The sequence below is a fragment of the Peromyscus maniculatus genome, chromosome 11 (genome assembly GCF_049852395.1).
Source record: "Peromyscus maniculatus bairdii isolate BWxNUB_F1_BW_parent chromosome 11, HU_Pman_BW_mat_3.1, whole genome shotgun sequence".
Classification (NCBI taxonomy): domain Eukaryota; kingdom Metazoa; phylum Chordata; class Mammalia; order Rodentia; family Cricetidae; genus Peromyscus; species Peromyscus maniculatus.
Window position 1 is genome coordinate 74,497,619 of NC_134862.1, and position 18,654 is coordinate 74,516,272.

At 39.2% G+C, this 18,654-nt stretch overlaps 1 protein-coding gene across 12 annotated transcripts in view; it reads right to left on the reverse strand.

Moving 5' to 3' along the window:
- Dcaf6 (DDB1 and CUL4 associated factor 6) overlaps window positions 1–18,654 on the reverse strand; it is a 115,320-nt gene that overhangs the window by 77,079 nt on the left and 19,587 nt on the right. For all 12 annotated transcript variants that reach the window (XM_076547907.1, XM_076547906.1, XM_076547904.1 and 9 more), the window contains exons 2-6: window positions 16,901–16,962; window positions 12,962–13,054; window positions 7,658–7,843; window positions 3,653–3,766; window positions 822–957 (exon numbers count right to left, since the gene is read on the reverse strand). In XM_076547907.1, coding sequence (XP_076404022.1) covers window positions 822–957; window positions 3,653–3,763 — 247 coding nt within the window. In that variant the 5' untranslated portion in view covers window positions 3,764–3,766; window positions 7,658–7,843; window positions 12,962–13,054; window positions 16,901–16,962. The remainder of the gene's footprint in view (window positions 1–821; window positions 958–3,652; window positions 3,767–7,657; window positions 7,844–12,961; window positions 13,055–16,900; window positions 16,963–18,654) is intronic.

Below are 18,654 nucleotides of genomic sequence, written 5' to 3' on the forward strand. Positions count from 1 at the left end.
AATTATCATGAGGCAAAAGAGAGGCACAGAGCAGATGCTCCCGAAGTCTCTAGCAGAAATAACCCTACGACATCTTGATTTCAGATAGCTAAATTCTAGAAATATAAGAAAACACATTTCTAGTATTTCAAGAGACTCGCTTTGAGTAATTTATTATGGCAGCCTTGGGAAAGAAACAAATCAAGTGTGTTATTGTTTTCAGATTTGTTTTATGTGTATGAGTGTTTGATTGAGAGAGTGTGTGTGTGTGTGTGTGTGTGTGCGCACGCACGCACGTTGGGGGTGTGGATGTGTACCTGGGTGCAGGTACCTAAGGAGATCAGAAGAATACACATCAGATTCTCTACAGTGGGAGTTACAGACAGTTGTGAAGCATCCGGTGCAGTTGTGAGCTGCCTAACATGGGTGCAGGGAACCAAACTCAAGTCCTCTGTAAGAACAGCAAATGCTCTTCATCACTGCAACATCTCCCCAGCTCCTGCTATGATTCTTTTAGACGGATAAACTGTGAAAGCATTATTCCACTAGAGTCTGTTCTCTTTTGCTTGAGACAAGGTCTCATGTAGTGCATGTTGGCCTCAAACAGGAATGACCCTGAACTTCTGACCCTCCTGCTTCCAGCTACAGAGTGCTGGGACTACAGGCACGCAACACTATGCCTAGTTTCCAACAGAGCATCTAAAAGTAGTAAAACACTTTTCCTCTCAGAATAATCTATGCTATTTAAATCATATTTTATAACGAAATTAAAAACTAGGTAAATGTAAAATGTCATAAACATTTCTTTGATTGGCCCCAAATTTTGCAAAATATTTCTTCACCTGTAGCTCTCGTGCCCAGCATCCGCCGGTCATAAATCCGTACTGAGCTATCAGAACAACCCACAGCGAGGTAATACGGTACTGGGGGACAAATGGCCACAGACGTGGCAGCACGCCGGCAGTTGATTAAAATATCCTACAAAAGACAGGCATGAGACCAGTTACACAGAGCTACACAGAAGTGGATACTCTACATGTAAAACCTTTTCCCTCTAACTATAAGATGATAACCTTATAATAACCTCAGACATTCTAATTCAGTGAGCAAAAACACAAAGGGAAAGCACAACAATATGGTTTTCTTGTCATTTATTTTTTAAGACTGTGAAAATTCATTTCTAGCATATTTAGCCAACAGGAAACCTTACAATATTATTCCTATCACATATATTTACCAATTTCATAAGTTGAACATCTTGGTAGTTAGGAATTATTCTGTAGTCATTGGATTTTCTTTATACTTTCCAACTACACATATAATAAGCTTTACTAAGGAAATAATTCTTCCACTTCTTAACCCTTGTATTATTATAAGGACATTACCTAGAAAAGGACACCTGCACCCTCCTAAAGTGTGGACTAATACATGGTTTAAACGCATTTGGAATAATGAGTTTTAGTACCCACCATTTACTAAGAAATAGAGATAGCAAATGTTCTCAAAGAACCCGATATATGTATATAAATATGTATATAGCCTGTGACCCAGGACAGAGTGAGGGGACTTCCTGGAGGGAAGTCAGGGTCATTGCCCTTGCCCACACTAACCAGCATGAGCTTGCCTGCCACATATGGAAAGGCAAAGTAATTATGTCAAGGTAAGGGCAAGTACCAAGGTGACGGCTTTCTGCTACCTCTTCAAGCAGGACGACTCAGGGATTAGGCTGCATAAGCAGAAAATGACAAATGAGGAGGAGGAGGAAGCAAGGAGCTTTGTGGCTTCCCTCTTGCCCTTCACCTGTGTACCTGAAGCCCTCACTGTCCAACCCTCCTGCTCTTCTCACCTGAATGCCGAGAACCAGGCCTGGCCTGGTCCTGTTTCTTCCAGCAGAGCTCACAGGTCCCAGCACTCATGGTGTTTACTGCCCTGAGTCTGCAGAATATCTCAGGTAGTCTATCTGCTCCCCACCCTCCAGGCCACTCTTCAGGGAGAGGGGGTTCTCTCTCCCCAGCAGTTTTTATTCTTGAGGGGTACACTCCACAGTGTTAAATATAGCCTTTTAATGATGTGGGAAAATGTATATAAAACGTGTATATGAAGATATTATAGATACACATTTTCCTCAATACTGAGGTTCAAACACGGCCTTTGGCATGCTGGCTACCACTGAGCCTCATCCCTGAACCCTAAACACCCAATATTTTAAACATATTTAACCTTTCCATTCAATGTGTGTATGTGTTTATATGTGTTACATAACATAAAACAGATTAAAATTTTGTGTTTAAAATGTCTGTTTCTATGCCAGTCAGTGGCACACACCTTTAATCTCAGCACTTGGGAGGCAACGGCAGATAGATCTCTGAGTTCTAGGCCAGCCTGATCTATAGAGCGAATTCCAGGACAACCAGGGCTACACAGAGAAACCCTGTCTTGAAAAACAAAAACAAACACTCAAAAAAAAATTGTTTCTACTTTTTGTTTTCTGCTTCACCAGTTTCAAATGTATATCATTTTGTGTGGTTACTGTAGGTTCACTGGTTTAGTTAGTAAGTATTCAACTTGACTAATAATGATTCTTGGTTTTGTTTTGCTTTTGCTGCTTTTCAATAAAAATAAAGTGAATAATATTTCTTATTTCATTAACTTATTTCATTACTTCAGTGATTCAGTAAACATCTACTATACTCTTCATAACTGATGACAGATAAAACTCTTGGAAGAAGCTGTCTAGGGCCAAAAGACATTTTTCAGGCCATTTTGTTGGTGTGTTTGTTTATTCTTTGCTTTTTTGTTTGCTTGTTTTTTGTTTGAGACAGGGTTTCTCTGTGTGTCCCTGGCAGTCCTGGACATTGCTCTGTAGACCAGGCTGGCCTCTAACTCACAGAGATCTGTCTGTCTCTGTCTCCCAAGTGCTGGGATTAAAGGCATGGGCCACCACCAGCTGGGTTAGGCCTTTTATATGTTTCAAATATTATTAATTCATAAAATAAAAGTAAGTAAACACTTTTTGGGATGTGAGCTAAATTTGATTATTTTTTTTTAAAACAAACAAAAAATTTCTTATTTTAAAAGACGGAGGGAAAGATACTAAATTTTTACACACTTTTAATCACTGCTGTTTTGGTAAGCCAAACTGTCTACTTATTAAATGAGATGAACTCTCCAGGTTTTTATAAAACTAGACAAATTGTCACATATATTTTGTGGGGGAGGGTGTGGGGGGGTGCGAGTGAGTGTGGGTACAGAGACCAGAGGTCAATGTCAGGGGGCGTCCTCAATTTCTCTATACCTAATTCTTTGAGACACTCTCTCACTAACCCTGACACTCATCCTTCAGTTAGGGCGGCTGACTAATAAGCTCCAGTGATCGGCCTACAGTAGGATTACAGATGCACACTGCCATGCCAGCTTTTACCTGGGCTCTCGGGTTTAAAACTCGGGTCCTTATGCTCTGCATAACAAGTGCTTTACGGATCGAGTCATCTCTCTTACCCCATAAAAGTGTATCTTAATGGACAACTGAAATAGAAGTTTCTCAACCTCATTAACATGGAAATGAAAGAATTTTGTGATTGAAAATTTTAGCAAAATAGAATGATCGCCAAAGGTATCTCATTGAGTCATAATTGATTTTTCTAAGTCACTGGTAGAGAACTTGGACTCTTACATCTTTGCAGTCTTCTTTTGTGCAGCTAGTTTTGATGCGTGTGTCAAACCACCGAACGGTTCCATCTTCCCCACAGGACAGGAAGGTGTAAGGGTCATTTGGGACAGTCATAATCTGAAGATGAGACAAAGTGTAAGAAACACCACTGAAGAACTGAACAGGGGTCTTAGAAATACACTACTACTGTTTGATACATCCATGAAGGTAAACGCAACAAAATTATCCATGTAAGTCATTACCTATGACTTATCCAAAGCATGATTTAAAACACAGAATACACAGACATACAGCAGCCTTGTAAAATGATTACTTTGAAATTATTTGAAATTACTTTGAAATTAATATAATTTCATATATGATTTTCCAAAATCATAAACTTTGAACAACTTAACTTTTAGAAGTATGGTTAAATTAAAGACATTGAATTGGGAAGATTTTGCTGAATTTGCCATATGGAGCCAAAATAATTATAAGAGTCAAAGAGGAAGGCAAAAATGTATCAGAAAAGACCACAAGATAATGGAAAAAGTCAAACAGAAAAAAACGTTTTGAAGACTGGTGACTTAAAAGACAGAGGAAGGAACCCTCATTCAGAGCATGTATAAAGGTTATAGAAGTGGAAAAGGTAAACCCATAAGGCTCACGCTCACAGACCCATAAACACTTGAATTTGAGCCTAGAAAGATTCATTTTAGCTGATTTTCAGATTAAAAAAATTGTGTTGTCTGTTTCTCTAAAACTTCAAGTATTGATATTTCTTTGCTTTTATTGAACAAGTTTATAAACAACACAAAATAATAAGACTTATACACAACAGAAAGTCAGTTATAAAAAGCACACTTAACACAAATGAATGGAATGCATATTTCAAGGAAGATATGACTTTTGACTTATTTCACATATATGAGAAATGTGATTATTATATCACCTCAATGAGTTAGCAGTGTTGAATTATTTACTTATAAAGTCATTTTATCAGTAAAATGTATTGCAACTTGTTGCTAACTCAGCTCTGATGACTTCATTCAATAAAAGGGTCATTTTTCACTTTGCATACTACTGTCCATAAACCAAATTCTTAAGAGCACATATTTTCTAAAGTATTATTTATACAACTGATTTAATTCTTTCATCTAACCGGTTCACTAGTTTAGAAAAACAAGTTTCATTTAGGCAACCACAATATGAATTATTAAAACATTTATAAGTGATGGCCTGTGACAAAGACTAGACTAGGAGTTCAAAGCAATTAGGAAACCTATGTCCAGTCTAGCCACTGACCTAGTAAGAGACTTAGTGAGCACACATGAAGATACCACCCAGTGTCTCAGTTGACTTCCTGTTAGCTGGAAGATGTAAGACTCTCAGCTACTTCTCCACTCAGCTTGCATACCACCATGCTCCCTGCCACGATGATAATGGACTGAACCTCTGAACTGTAAGCAAGACATCCCAATTATGTTTTCCTTTACAAGAGTTGTCATGGTCATGGTCTCTTCACAGCAACAGAAACCCTAACTAAGACAGAAGTTGGTACCAGGAGTGGGGTATTATTGCTGTGATAGGCCTGACCAAGTTTTTGTTATGGACAAGTAATATGGACTTTAGTTCTTTGGGTTAGGAAAGCAGTGTGGAATGCTTTAAGCACTGCTTAATGGGCCATTCTAATAGGAACATGGAAAATGAAGTTGAGTTATTTGAACTGCAGGGTGCTGGCTCAAGAGGTTACAAAGGAGAATAATATTAATATATGGCCTAGATATCATTCTTGTGATATTGTGGTAAAGAATGTGGCTGCTTTTTGCCCTTGTCTGAAGAGTCCGCCTGAGGCTAAAGTGAGAGATTTTGGATTACTTCTGTTGGCAGAAGAAATCTCAAAACAGCCTAGTACAGACTCTGTCGTGTGGTTATTAGTAGTAACTCTAATGAAGATTTATAATGAAAAGGTACAAGCTGAGCAAGGAAAAATACAAAATGTACAGATTGAGAAAAGGGGCACCAGGAAACAGAATAGAGCTAAATTCTGTGCTCAACGAGATAAATGGATTAAGAAATGGAATAAAGGGAGTGGTGACCATCCCATCCAGCTAAGTTTCCAATTTGTGAAAAAGAACTAAAGAAAAGCTTAGAGCTGGGAGTGGTGATGCACACCTTTAATCCCAGCATTCCACAAGCAGAGGCTGATGGATCTCTGAGTTTGAGGTCAGCCTGGTCTACAGAGCAAGTTCAAGGACAGCCAAGCTTAGGCAGTGAAGAACAGAAAGCTGATGAAGATGTAATTGAATGGAAGGGCCATGTTCCATGATCCAGCTCCAGTAAGCAGCAGAACTTGGCAGCTTCAGCCATGTGGTTCTTGTTTTAGAGTTAAGGACAGAAGAAATAGGTTTTAGAATTTGCCTCCATGCCCAAGAAAAACTGCTGAGGCCAGCCAGGCTTGTGTCAGGAGTATCCCTGAATGAAGGCCTAATAGAGAGGCCATTGAGTGAAGCTGTGAAAGTGAAGCCTGGATTGCCTTGGAGAACCCAAGGTGTTAGAGATGCTAGAGCCGTGGGACACCTGCTGAGGAGAGCTGCTAACAGGGAGTGGAGGCAGCCCAAGAGAGAGAAGCATGTTGCAGTCAACAAAGCTGAAAGGAGTGGAGATCTGAAGAGCGTTTCGACATCAGACCTGGAGATGTAGAGTTTGGAGTTTGCCCAGCTGGTTTTCGGTCTTGCTTTGGTCCAGTATTTCCTCACTGTGCTCCATTCCCTATGCTTTGGAATGGTAATGTATATCCTGTGCAGTTATATGCTGGAAGTATGTGATCTGCTTTTTTATTTTGATTTTACAGGTGATTATAGTTAATAGATTGCATGAATCGCAGAAGAGACTTTGAACTCTGGACTTTTAAACATTGTTGAGATTGTGATAAGACTATGGGGACTTTTGAAGTTGGACGAAATGCATTTTGTATTATAATATTGTTAAAAAGTTTATGGGGGCCAGGGAGTGAAACATGGTAGTTTGAATGTAATTGTCGCCCACAAGCTCATAGAGCTATTAGGAGGTGTGACCTTGTTGGAGTGGGTATGGCCTTGCTGGAGGAAGTGTGTCACTGTGGCAGTGGGCTTTGAAGTTTCCTATGCTAGGGATAATGCCCAGTGTCTCAGTTGACTTCCTGTTGCCTGCAAGATATAGGGCTCTCAGCTACTTCTTCAGCACCATGTCTGCCTGCACACCGCTATGCTGCCCACCATGATGATAATGGATAGAACCTATGAACTGTAAGCAAGCCATCCCACCCCAATTAATGTTTTCTTTTATAAAAAGTTGCCATGGTCATGGTGTCTCTTCACAGCAATAGAAACCCTAACCAAGACAAAAAGCAATACAAAATTTACAAAAATCAGCCCCAGAAAAACTAAACACCTTTAATCATAGCACCTGGGAGACAGAAGCAGATGGATTTCTGTGAGTTCAGGGCCAGCCTGGTCTACAAAGTAAGTTTCATGCCTGTAAGAGCTACATAGTGAGATCCTATGCCAAAAAAGTTTTTTCATTTTATTGTGTTACTGCAACACAAAATAAGCTTACACAGAGAGGAAGACAGAAACCAATCTCTGTAAGGCAGTGCATTTCAGAGGACAAAACCTACTACAAAACCATGTAGTAAAGCAATAGGAGCATCTTTAAAGGTCTGCCACAATAAAACACATTATCTTTGTATGCTAACTTAAAATTAATTTAAAAATAAAGAAATAAATACACAAGGGGGGACTAGTACCTGTTTAAGACATGGTTGTTTAAGCAATTGCAAATTCATCTTACAATACCAATATTTGATTCTTACTTTTATAACTTTATGCACAAAATCTACCATGATAAATTTTCAGAAGTGCTTTGGTGAAATACAATCTTCCAATAATTTCTATACCAAAAAATGTAGATGCGTGTGTAAACAAATGCAGACACATCTATACACGTACACAGAAGCACACATTTACACATGCAATCCCAGCACTGTACCTCATAAGTAGTTCCATAATGGCACGTAAATTGGCACTGTCTGTTGGTTTCCGCATCTTGCTCGATATTAGTATAGAATATGACTCCATCTCCAGAGCAAGACACAATCTGCTTATCATCTGTGCAGGGCAAAAACTTTGCACTAAATATATTTGCTCGATGCCCTGAACGGATCGTTGTCAAAACCTAAAACATACAAAAAATGTAGTTCATAGCAAGTAATTTCTTTTCCTAGTGAGAAACTTTCATGTTTAATATAATCACAACTGGTAATAAATTCTCATTAACATCCTCAACGAAAGGTTAGTGTTTGATTCCAAACTAATTATAAAAGCGTCAGAATCTCACGAATTTTCTTTTGTTCAAAATTATCACCACTTGGAGTGATTCCCTGAAAAGCAACTTCAGCACATTTCTCCTTATGTAAATCATTTATCTCTCTCTCAGTCATAAATTCTTAATAACTAAGAAAGAACTATTTTGACTGACTTTTGAAACATTATGTACTAGGTGATTAATTCATTTTCTTTCAAGACAAAGAATCAAAATGGCTAAAAATTGAATTAATAAAATGGTACAATGAGCATACAGCAGAAGTTCCAACATCCAATTCCTTACTGTGACAGAAGTAAAGGTTAATATCAGTACTTAATATTTGCAATATACATTGCAGATTTAGAACTGATTTTCCTTAGTACTTAAAAATTGAGAGGAAAAATAACCAAGACCTAAAAAACAAAACAAAAAACCCTGAATAGACAGTCCAAAGATAAAAAGACAATCCTTAAAATTACGAAAAAAATGCTCAATTTTATTCATAAAGGAGCTGAAATTGTACCGAGACAACCAATTCTTGTTCAACACAGAAGCATGACATCAGCCTCTCAAAGCAGGCCTGTGAGTGAGCTAAATGAGAGCAAAGTCCAAGAGTTCATCAAAAATGCACAAAACCATTTACATGTCAACCCTACGCCCAGGGAAGTTTATTTCTAAGAACTTATCCCAAAGCGATACCTCTAGCAATAAAAGAAATAATCCGTGAGATGACTGACTTATTACTTACAGTAGTAAAATACAAGACTAGCTTAATGAACTGATGTATCTATATGGTGAACAGAAGTTTCTGTTGTGCCTTTAAAAAACAAAAAGGGAAACTGGCAATGCAGTGCTGAAGTTGGCTTATGTCTCATGAGCAAATGTTCAACAAGTACCACAAAGAATAACACCCACAGCACAGAATCGATGCAAACCCCCGATCTCAGCTCCTGGGCAACAGAGGCAGAAGTGGGAGCTCAAACTCAGGCTAGCTACAGAGCCAATTCCAGGCCAGCCTGTGCTACACAGCAAGACCCTGTCTCAACACACAAAACAACCACAAACCCCAGTATCAGGGATAGATTATAATATAGTGAATAAAAATTAAAACTGCAAATTCACAAACTGCTTTAAAGGCTTTAAAGTTAGTTGCAGAAAAAATTCACTATAGTCTAGATCTTAAATATGCTGATGCTGGGGGTGGGAGGTTGGGGTGGGGAGTGGTAGCCCATTTATTTAAAGGACTGGCCCCAGGGGTAGAAATACTTAGGAGGAAGTGGAAACTCTGGGAGGTCACTGGGAGTATACACCCGCAAAGCACTGTAAGATCCTAGTGTGGATCTTCTTCCTCTTTACTTCCTGCCAGAGAGGCCAGTGGTGTGACTATCACAAACTCCTGCTGTGATATGCTTCCCAATCGTAAACCCAAAGCAACGGAGCCAATGAACCATGAGCTGAAACCTCCAAAGCCACAGGCCGAAACAAACCCTTCTTCCTTTAAAGTTAATCATCTGAGTCATCTGGGTAATGACAAATGCAGAAAACTAGGACTAGAGCCAAGTAGAATAGACCACACCTTTAATTCAGTCTGCTGGTACACTGAGGCAGGTGGATTACTGTGAGTTTGAGGATAGTCTGGGTTACACAGTGTTTCAAAGGTGGGGCAAGGTCCTTAAAAAATCGAAGGCCGGCGTGAAGGTGCTTGCCACTTCCGCAGAGGACCCAGTTTGGCTCCCAGCACCCAGAGGGCAGCTAACAACCATCAGGAACTATACAGTTCCCTGAGGTCTGCTGCTCGCTTCTGGCCTCCTACACCTAGCATGCACGTAGCACACATACATACATGAAGGTAAACCACTCACACACATAAAATAAAAATAAGTATTTTTAAAAGGAGTGAGGGCTGGAGAGATGGCTCAGAGATTAAGAACACTTATTGCTCTTCCAGAGATCAGAGTTCAATTCCCTGCACACACACTACAGCTCATAACTCTGTAACTTGAAGTTCCAAGGGATCCAATGCCCTCTTTTGGCCTTGCAAGGCCCAGGAACATATGTGATACAAAGATATATTTGTGTGCAAAATATCTATACACATAAAATAATTAAAAAAAAAAAAAAGAAAGATAAAAAAATAGAACATAAGGCTACAGCAATGGCTCAGGGTTAAAGCCACACAAGTTTGAAAACCAGAACCTGGATTCCCCAGAAACCACGTGAATGTCAAGTGTGCAAACAGCCCATCTGTAATTTCAGCCTTGGAAGGCAGAGCCAGGGAACCACAAAGCAAACAGGCTAGCCATAACCTCAGCTATGGCTTGACTGAGAGATCCTGCCCCAATGTAAAAAGTTAAGAGTGATCGAGGATGACTCCTAATGCCAACATCAGGCCTCCTCATGTATACATGCACACATGCATGTATGCCTACATACATATGCACCCATATACATACAAAAATATACATATACAAATATGCACACCAATACCCCTCACCCCACACAGAAAAAAAATGGAAAAAGAAAAATAAAACATAATTTAAAAGTTCACAATATTTTGGGAGTCAAAAGATAGAAACTGGTAGTATTTACTTCATAAACTACATGATAAACTTACTTTTTTTTTTCTTTTCATTTTTTGAGACAGGGTTTCTCTGTGTATAGCCCTGGCTGTCCTGGAACTCACTCTGTAGACCAGGTTGGCCTAGGACTCAGAGATCCACCTGCCTCTACCTCCCTAGTGCCAGTCTGATAAACTTACTTTTAGCTGGAAGTGGTGGGCACACCTTTTATCCCAACATAGGGGAAGCAGAGGCAGGTGGAGCTCTGTGAGTTCCAAACCAGCCTGGTCTACACAGCGAGTTCCAGGCCAGTCAGTGCTACACAGTGAGACTTGGTCTAAAAACAAAACAAAAAGAGAATAAATAAAAGAATAAAATAAAAAACAGAAAACAAACAAACAAAAAACTATTATTTTAAAAAGCTGTATCCTGGGGCTAGAGAGATGGCTCAGAAGTTAAGATCACTTCTGTTCCTGCAGAGTACCCATGCTCAGTCCCCAGAACCCACTCGGTGGTTCACAACCATCTTTAACTCCAGTTCCAGGGAATCCAACACCTTCTGACCTCTATGGACAACAAGTATGCAAGAGGAGCACAATCATGCATGCAAGCCAAAACATTCACACACATAAAATAATCTATAAAATTTAAGTTTTATCTCTTAATATAAAATTAATGGTATAACTAAATATATTAAATATGCTGAGAAGCTCAATAGTGTATAATCATTATCATCTACAAAAATTTTAATTATTAAAAATTCCTTAGCCGGGCGTTGGTGGCGCACGCCTTTAATCCCAGCACTTGGGAGGCAGAGTCAGGCGGATCTCTGTGAGTTCGAGGCCAGCCTGGGCTACCAAGTGAGCTCCAGGAAAGGCGCAAAGCTACACAGAGAAACCCTGTCTCGAAAAACCAAAAAAAAAAAAAAAAAAAAAAAAAGCCGGGCGTGGTGGCGCACGCCTTTAATCCCAGCACTCGGGAGGCAGAGGCAGGCGGATCTTTGTGAGTTCGAGGCCAGCCTGGGCTACCAAGTGAGCTCCAGGAAAGGCGCAAAGCTACACAGAGAAACCCTGCTCGAAAAAACCAAAAAAAAAAAAAAAATTCCTTTAATAATTCTGATATTTCTTGTAAAAATTAAAATTAAAACACTTGAGATGCTCCTAAGTTGTGAAATAGAATGTTATGATATACAAGTTTGAACAAACCTTTACCGCCTCTTTTGGAGTAATCCAAATTAAGTAATGAATGCTATTAATTCTGTTGTGAATATTTGCCCTTTGAAGTGCTCTTTTTTTTTTTTTTTTTTTTTTTTGGTTTTTCGAGACAGGGTTTCTCTGTGTAGCTTTGTGCCTTCCTGGAACTCACTTTGGAGACAGGCTGGCCTCGAACTCACAGAGATCCGCCTGCCTCTGCCTCCCAAGTGCTGGGATTAAAGGTGTGCGCCACCACCGCCCGGCCTGAAGTGCTCTTAAACATGAAAAAACTTTGAATTTGGAGAGTGCTTTGCTTCACAAATAGTAAAAACTGAACTATTCTGTGAGTCCATGGGGAGCAGAGTTATTGCTGCTCTATCTGCATGAGAGAAGAGGGCATCAGATCAGGACCTTTGGAAGAGTTGCCAATGCTCTTAACCACTGAGCCATGTCTCCAGCCCCTAGAGGCAGTCTTGATACTGTAACCTAGATTAGTCATAAATTTTAGATCCTTCTGCCTCTACCTTTTGGATGCTAGGATTGCAGGTTTGTGCTATCAAAAGGTTATTCCTTTTTTGTTTTGTTTTGTTTTTTGAGACGGGTTATCTGTGTAGTTTTGGTGCCTGTCCTGGATCTCGCTCTGTAGACCAGGTTGGCCTCAAACTCACAGAGATCCTCCTGGCTCTGCCTCCTGAGTGCTGGGATTAAAGGCGTGCACCTGGCCTCAAAAAGTTATTTCTAATATGCTACAAATAAATAACAACAGTAAGCCAATTAACTCACTCAAACACCTTAATGTTAGTGAAAAGAAAAAAAACACAATGTCCTCTTTTGTTCAAACAATGTTACTGAGATATCATTTGTCTATTAACCACTTGGATAAAGTGAAAACTTAAATATTCCAGCAGGGCATAGTGGCGCACACCTTTAATCCCAACACTCAGGAGGCAGAGGCAGGAGGAGCTCTGTGAGTTTGAGGCCAGCCTGGTCTACATAGTGAGTTCCAGGCCAGCCAGAGCTACATAGAAAGACCCTGTCTCAAAAAAACAAACAAACAAACAAACAAAAATCTTACATATTCCAAAGGAAACTGCAGTACCAACATATAACAATGTCTAAATTACACAATTAACGTTAATAAAGAGGATATTCTAATACAAATGCCTCTCCTGTGATTACAATCTCCTCATTCCTAGCTTCTTTTTGATCATCAAATTATACACATTTAAGCACTTCACCTTTCTGCTGTACGGATTACTAATAACGAGTTTGGTGTCATCAGAGCCAGATAAAATATATTCTCCAGTGTCATTCCAACAGATTGTATTAACCTAAAAAGAAAAGAAAAAAGAAACATAAGTAAATTGGACATAAAAAGGAGTGAACCATCTTTCACTTACCTGTGTTACAAAACTTACAGCTCTAATAAAGCTACTGTCTATGAGGGAAACTTCACAGACTGAAAATCCGACTTCAGTCCTTGATTCACATACCAGAGTCCTGGAAACCACTGTTACGACCTAAAAGGCTCAAGAAACTGCAGAAGTCAACCACTGTTCTTGGATCCTCCAGACAAACTACTACCACTATGTCTAGACACCAGGCAGTCCTGACTTGAGCAAAGGAATGGAAACCTCCGCAGGAAACCGTGGCTAGGTAGGAAAATTTGAATTACAACATGATAAAGGCATTAATAAAGCAGACAACACAAGAGAACAGGTGATCTAAAGTAGAGAGGGGATTCTAAAAGAGAACAGTAAAGCAATGCTAGAGTCAATAACAGTTTAATAGGAATGAAGAATGGCTTTGATAGGCTTGTTAGCATGCTGGACATAGTTGAGGAAACTCTCTGCCCTCAATGATTGATACATAGAAACCTTAAAAACTACAAAGAAAAGCCAGGTGGTGGTGGCGCATGCCTTTAATCCTAGCATTTGGAAGGCAGAGGCAGGTGGATCTCTGTGAATTTGAGGCCAGCCTGGGCTACAGAGCGAGATCCAGGACAGGCTCAAAAACTACACAAAGAAACCCTCGCTCAAATAAGAAAGAGAGAGAGAGAGAGAGAGAGAGAGAGAGAGAGAGAGAGAGAGAGAAGAAAAAGAAAAGGAAAAGGAAAAAGAAAAAGAAAAAGAAAAAGAAAAAGAAAAAGAAAAAGAAAAAAGAAAAAAAACCTACAAGAGAACGAAGTCCAAGAGTGAGGGAGGGGAAAGCCACTGGAATATCTAAGGACTGTGATACAAACACAAAAAGTAAATAATCCATGTTTATGGGAATACCAAAGGACTAAAGTAAGAAAGGGCAGAAACACTTGAAACAGTAATGTCCTCAAAATAATATCCGCAAACTACAGACAGATTCAGGGTGCTCAGAGGAAATGGAGGAGAGCAAGTAACTACAGAACTTCAAGTATGTGAATTAAGTCCTGGGAAGAGGCCACACAAGGCTGATTAACTAATAAGAACTAAGTGGTATGGAGAGGCTGGAATGCTACAGGTTCCAGGCTGATAAATTACAATTTATCTTGGGCTATCCTCAGCTCCCCTTCTTGCTCACCTGTGTCTGACCTAGCATCCTTGTGACTATCAGGTGAACCCTTTTGGAACGTATTAACTTAGCAGACCACTAGCTTCCGCCAAGCCCCAAACTACGAATTATCAGATAACACCTAAACCTGTAGACAGCATCTGAGACAGCGCTTTCCCCACTTTGCTGAGTCTGTCTACCTGATTCTTCCACTGATGTATTTTTTAAAGTGTCTTGACTTACAAATATCTTTGTTCTGTTACTATAAAATTTTCAGAAACTGTTACTGTGTTTAACATGGTATTTAGGGCTGCTTAAATCTCTGTCCCTCAACCACCATCATTCACATCTGGCTCTAAAATAAACTCTCTCTTGGGGTTTTGAGGTGAGAACTGTGTTTCTTACATCAAAAATAACTTGAGTATCCTTCCAGATAAAGAAAATCAAAGATAAAGAAACAATCCTGAAAAAAAGCTAGAAGAGAAGAGGTACCTTATCCATAGAGGAAAAGATAATAATGTCACCTGACTTCACAGAAATAACATAAATAAGAAATGTAGAATGATATAAAGTGTTGAGGGAAAATAAAACATGCACAAAGAATTCTGTACTCCATAAAAATCACCCTTTCGCCGGGCGGTGGTGGCGCACGCCTTTAATCCCAGCACTCGGGAGGCAGAGCCAGGCGGATCTCTGTGAGTTCGAGGCCAGCCTGGGCTACGAAGTGAGTTCCAGGAAAGGCGCAAAGCTACACAGAGAAACCCTGCTCGAAAAACCAAAAAAAAAAAAAAAAAAAAAAAAAAAAATCACCCTTTCAAAACTAAAGACTAAATAAAGACAGTCTCCAATAAACAAGAATTGAGAATATTTTGTTTCTGGGAGAACTCCAAGAAACGTTAAGAAATTTTTTAGAGAAAGGTAAATAACGGGCCAGAAAATTTGGAACCTCAAAAAGGAAATAATATGGCTGGAAAGAACAACCGGCATTAAGAGCACTTGCTGCTCTTCCAGAAGACCCAGCTCTAGGGGGATCCAGTGCCTCTGATCTCCAAGGAACCATAGATCACTCTAGGTCACATAGCAAGATCTAGGCCAGCCAGGTCTACCTATCAAGAACTTGTCCAAAAATAAATAAATACATAAATAAAAAAGCAACAAATATGTACCTACACTTGCAATTCATTTATTCCACTCCTAGGTAGCTATCAAAAATAATAAAAAACAAACAAAAACTATACACAAATGCTTCATGGTAACTTCATAGTCTCTAGTTAGAAATACTGCCCACCAGTAGGTGAATAGTTGAGTTAAAGTACACCCATATAATGAGCCCTCAGCAATAACAAATAACCACTAACATCCTCAACATGAGGCCAGCCTGGGCTACAGATTGAGTTCCAGGACAAGCATCAAAGCTACACAGAGAAACCGTTTCGAAAAACTTAAAAAAAAAAAAGGAGTAAACCAGTCAGCTAAGAAGACACAATGAAGTGAGTCAATGAGGTTGTTAGAAAAACAAAGAGAATATGGTATTAGCAGAAAAGCATTTCAACACTATGCAGAAATTCTAATGACAGCTAAAGACCAAAGCACAGGCTCTGGGGGTAAGAGAGTCGTAAGAATTCTCATGAAAGCAACTTCAGGAAAGTGAGTGAAATAGAAGCCCCATAAGGAGAAAACTCATCTGGCCTTGAGACACAACAAAACAAAACCTTGCACACATTTTTCTAAATTCAAAAATAAGCTTTCAGGGCATAGATGTGTGTGTGTGTGTGTGTGTGTGTGTGTGTGTGTGTGTGTGTGTGTGTGTGTGAATATGTTCAAAACATACTGTATGAAATTTTCAAAAAATATTTTGTCAAATATACTTGTGTTTTGTTTTGATTTTTTTCGTGTGTGTGTGTGTGTGTGTGTGTGTGTGTGTGTGTGAATATGTTCAAAACATACTGTATGAAATTTTCAAAAAATATTTTGTCAAATATACTTGTGTTTTGTTTTGATTTTTTTCGTGTATGTGTGTGTGTGTGTGTGTGTGTGTGTGTGTGTGTGTGTGTGTGTGTGTAAGGTCTCAATGTAGCTCGGGGTGGCCTTGAACACTATGTAGTTGAGGATTTTCTTGAATTCCTGATTCTTGGGCCTTCTTCTCACATGTACTGGGATTACAAATACGCACCAACACACTTGAATGCTTTAATTCAAAACCTTTATTCTCTCCCTACTCCCTCACCAACTCCCCCACATCCTCTACTTTATTTCTTTTTTTTTTTTTCCCCCAGACAGGGTCTCACTATATAGTCCTGGCTGGCCTAGAACTCAAGAGATTCACCTGCATTGGCTTCCCAGGTACTAGGATTAGAACTGTTTATTTCCTGCCCTCCCTTTTCTTTTTTTTTCTTATTTTTCAAGACAGGGTTTCTTTGTGTATCCCTGGCCATCCTGGAACTTAGTCTGTAGACCAGACTGGCCTCGAACTCACAGAGATCTGCCTACCTCTGCCTCCTGAGTGCTGGGATTAAAGGCATGTGCCACCACACCTACTATTTTCCCATTTTTAAAAGTCAGTTAGAATCCACTCTTGGAGGATTAGGACATTTCATCAGATATTTAAACACATTATTAAAGCCATTTATTGTTAAGAATTAACCATTACTTACACAGCCATCATGCACATTTAAGGTTGCTTCAAGTTTTAATCTTTGGATAAATTCTCTTCTTCCTGTTTAAAAAGAAAGAATTCAATAAATCATAGAATCGCCACTGAAATCAAGAGTGTAGACCTGTCACAGTATGATTCGACCTGTAATTCCAGCTCTACCGATTATAAAGTGAATAATACTAGACAAATTAACCCTCTAAAGTCTATTTCCGCATTAACATAACTAACTTACAAAAGACCGCATGGTATCTAAACCACAGTGAATACTTGTTTCTCCATCTGTTCACTTAACCAATAGTCAGTACTCACTGTTCCCAGATAATGTTCTAGAAGCTAGGAATACAGAGTTCCCTTGGGCAAGGGTAAAGACAATAAAAGGTCTCAATAAGAGACAATATCAGTTATGAACAAATTAAGCAGGAAAATAAAGAAGGCCAAAGGGGATGAAAGAGAGTTGGTGGAGGGGGTTCAGTTTTCAATTTTAAACAGGGTGGCAAACAGTAATAATAAGATGCGCCAATTTTTTAAAAAGATATATGTATTATTTGAGGTGCACTCGTCTTTTACCTGCAAGTATGTATGTACACTGTGTACAAAGGCAGGTCCTTTGCAAGAACCAGTGCTCTAACTGATAAGCCATCTCTCCAGTTCCCAATATTTTAAACAAATATGTAGTAGAAAAACTTGAAGTAAATCAGCGTGAATGTCCATTAAGAACAAAATAGTTTAATGTTGCAAAAATAGGTTAAGCTCCTTTTCTGAAAAAACAAGAAATGAATCAACTTTCCCAAAGATAGACCAGAAAGCATGTTTACTCAGCAGCTGCAGTGGAAGCTGAATGTATAACAAAGAGCTGCAATTAACTGAATAATCAGGCTGATGAGTTATCACAATGATCCTAAGCTCTACATTCTGTCATGAAGGGCAAGCTTCTGGTCACACTTCTCTCTATTCAAAGATCTTCAAGTTAATTTGTTTGAGTTCCTTCATATTTTTATGTGATGGCTAGATATAGGATAAATATACAACACTTAAAATTAATTATGGGTGTTACCTAGGAGGGATTTGTTCTGTGGTCCTACATTTATTTAAGATTACAGAAATTCCGTAGTTTAATAAACCACATCGCTCCATTGTTCTTTATAACACCCCTTTCCTGCCCTGCCAGTCTTATGGATTGCACCTCAGGGTCCCATGCATGCAGGCAAGAGTCTCTACCAGTGAGCTATATTCTCAGACTATAGTTAGGCTGAACTGCAGAGTCCCTGTGCAATGTCACTTGGTCACATTTCATGTGTGATATAAATGCTGCTATAAAAAACTTTTTATAAACATAAAATTATACATATATATTAATGTATGTTGGGATAATCTTTTCATTACACTGTGTGAAGATGTTTCTCTGTGCTTCCTTGCCTGCCTAGGGCACCTTCTGATTGACTTAATAAAGAGCTGAACAGCCAATAGCTAGGCAGGAGAAAATAGGCAGGACTTGCGCAGAGAGATAGAAATTCTGGGAAAGAATCTGAGGCATGGGAGATTCGCCAGCCAGATGTGGAGGAAGTTAATACAGTACTGAGGAAAGGTAACAAGCCATGTGGCAGAATGTAGATTAATATGAACAGGCTACTTTTAGTTTTAAGAGCTAGTTCAGAACAAGCCTAAGCTAAGGCCAAGCTTTCCTAATTAATAAAAAGTTTCCATGTCATTATCAGAGAGCTAAAGATATAAAGACCTGTTAAAAATGTATTC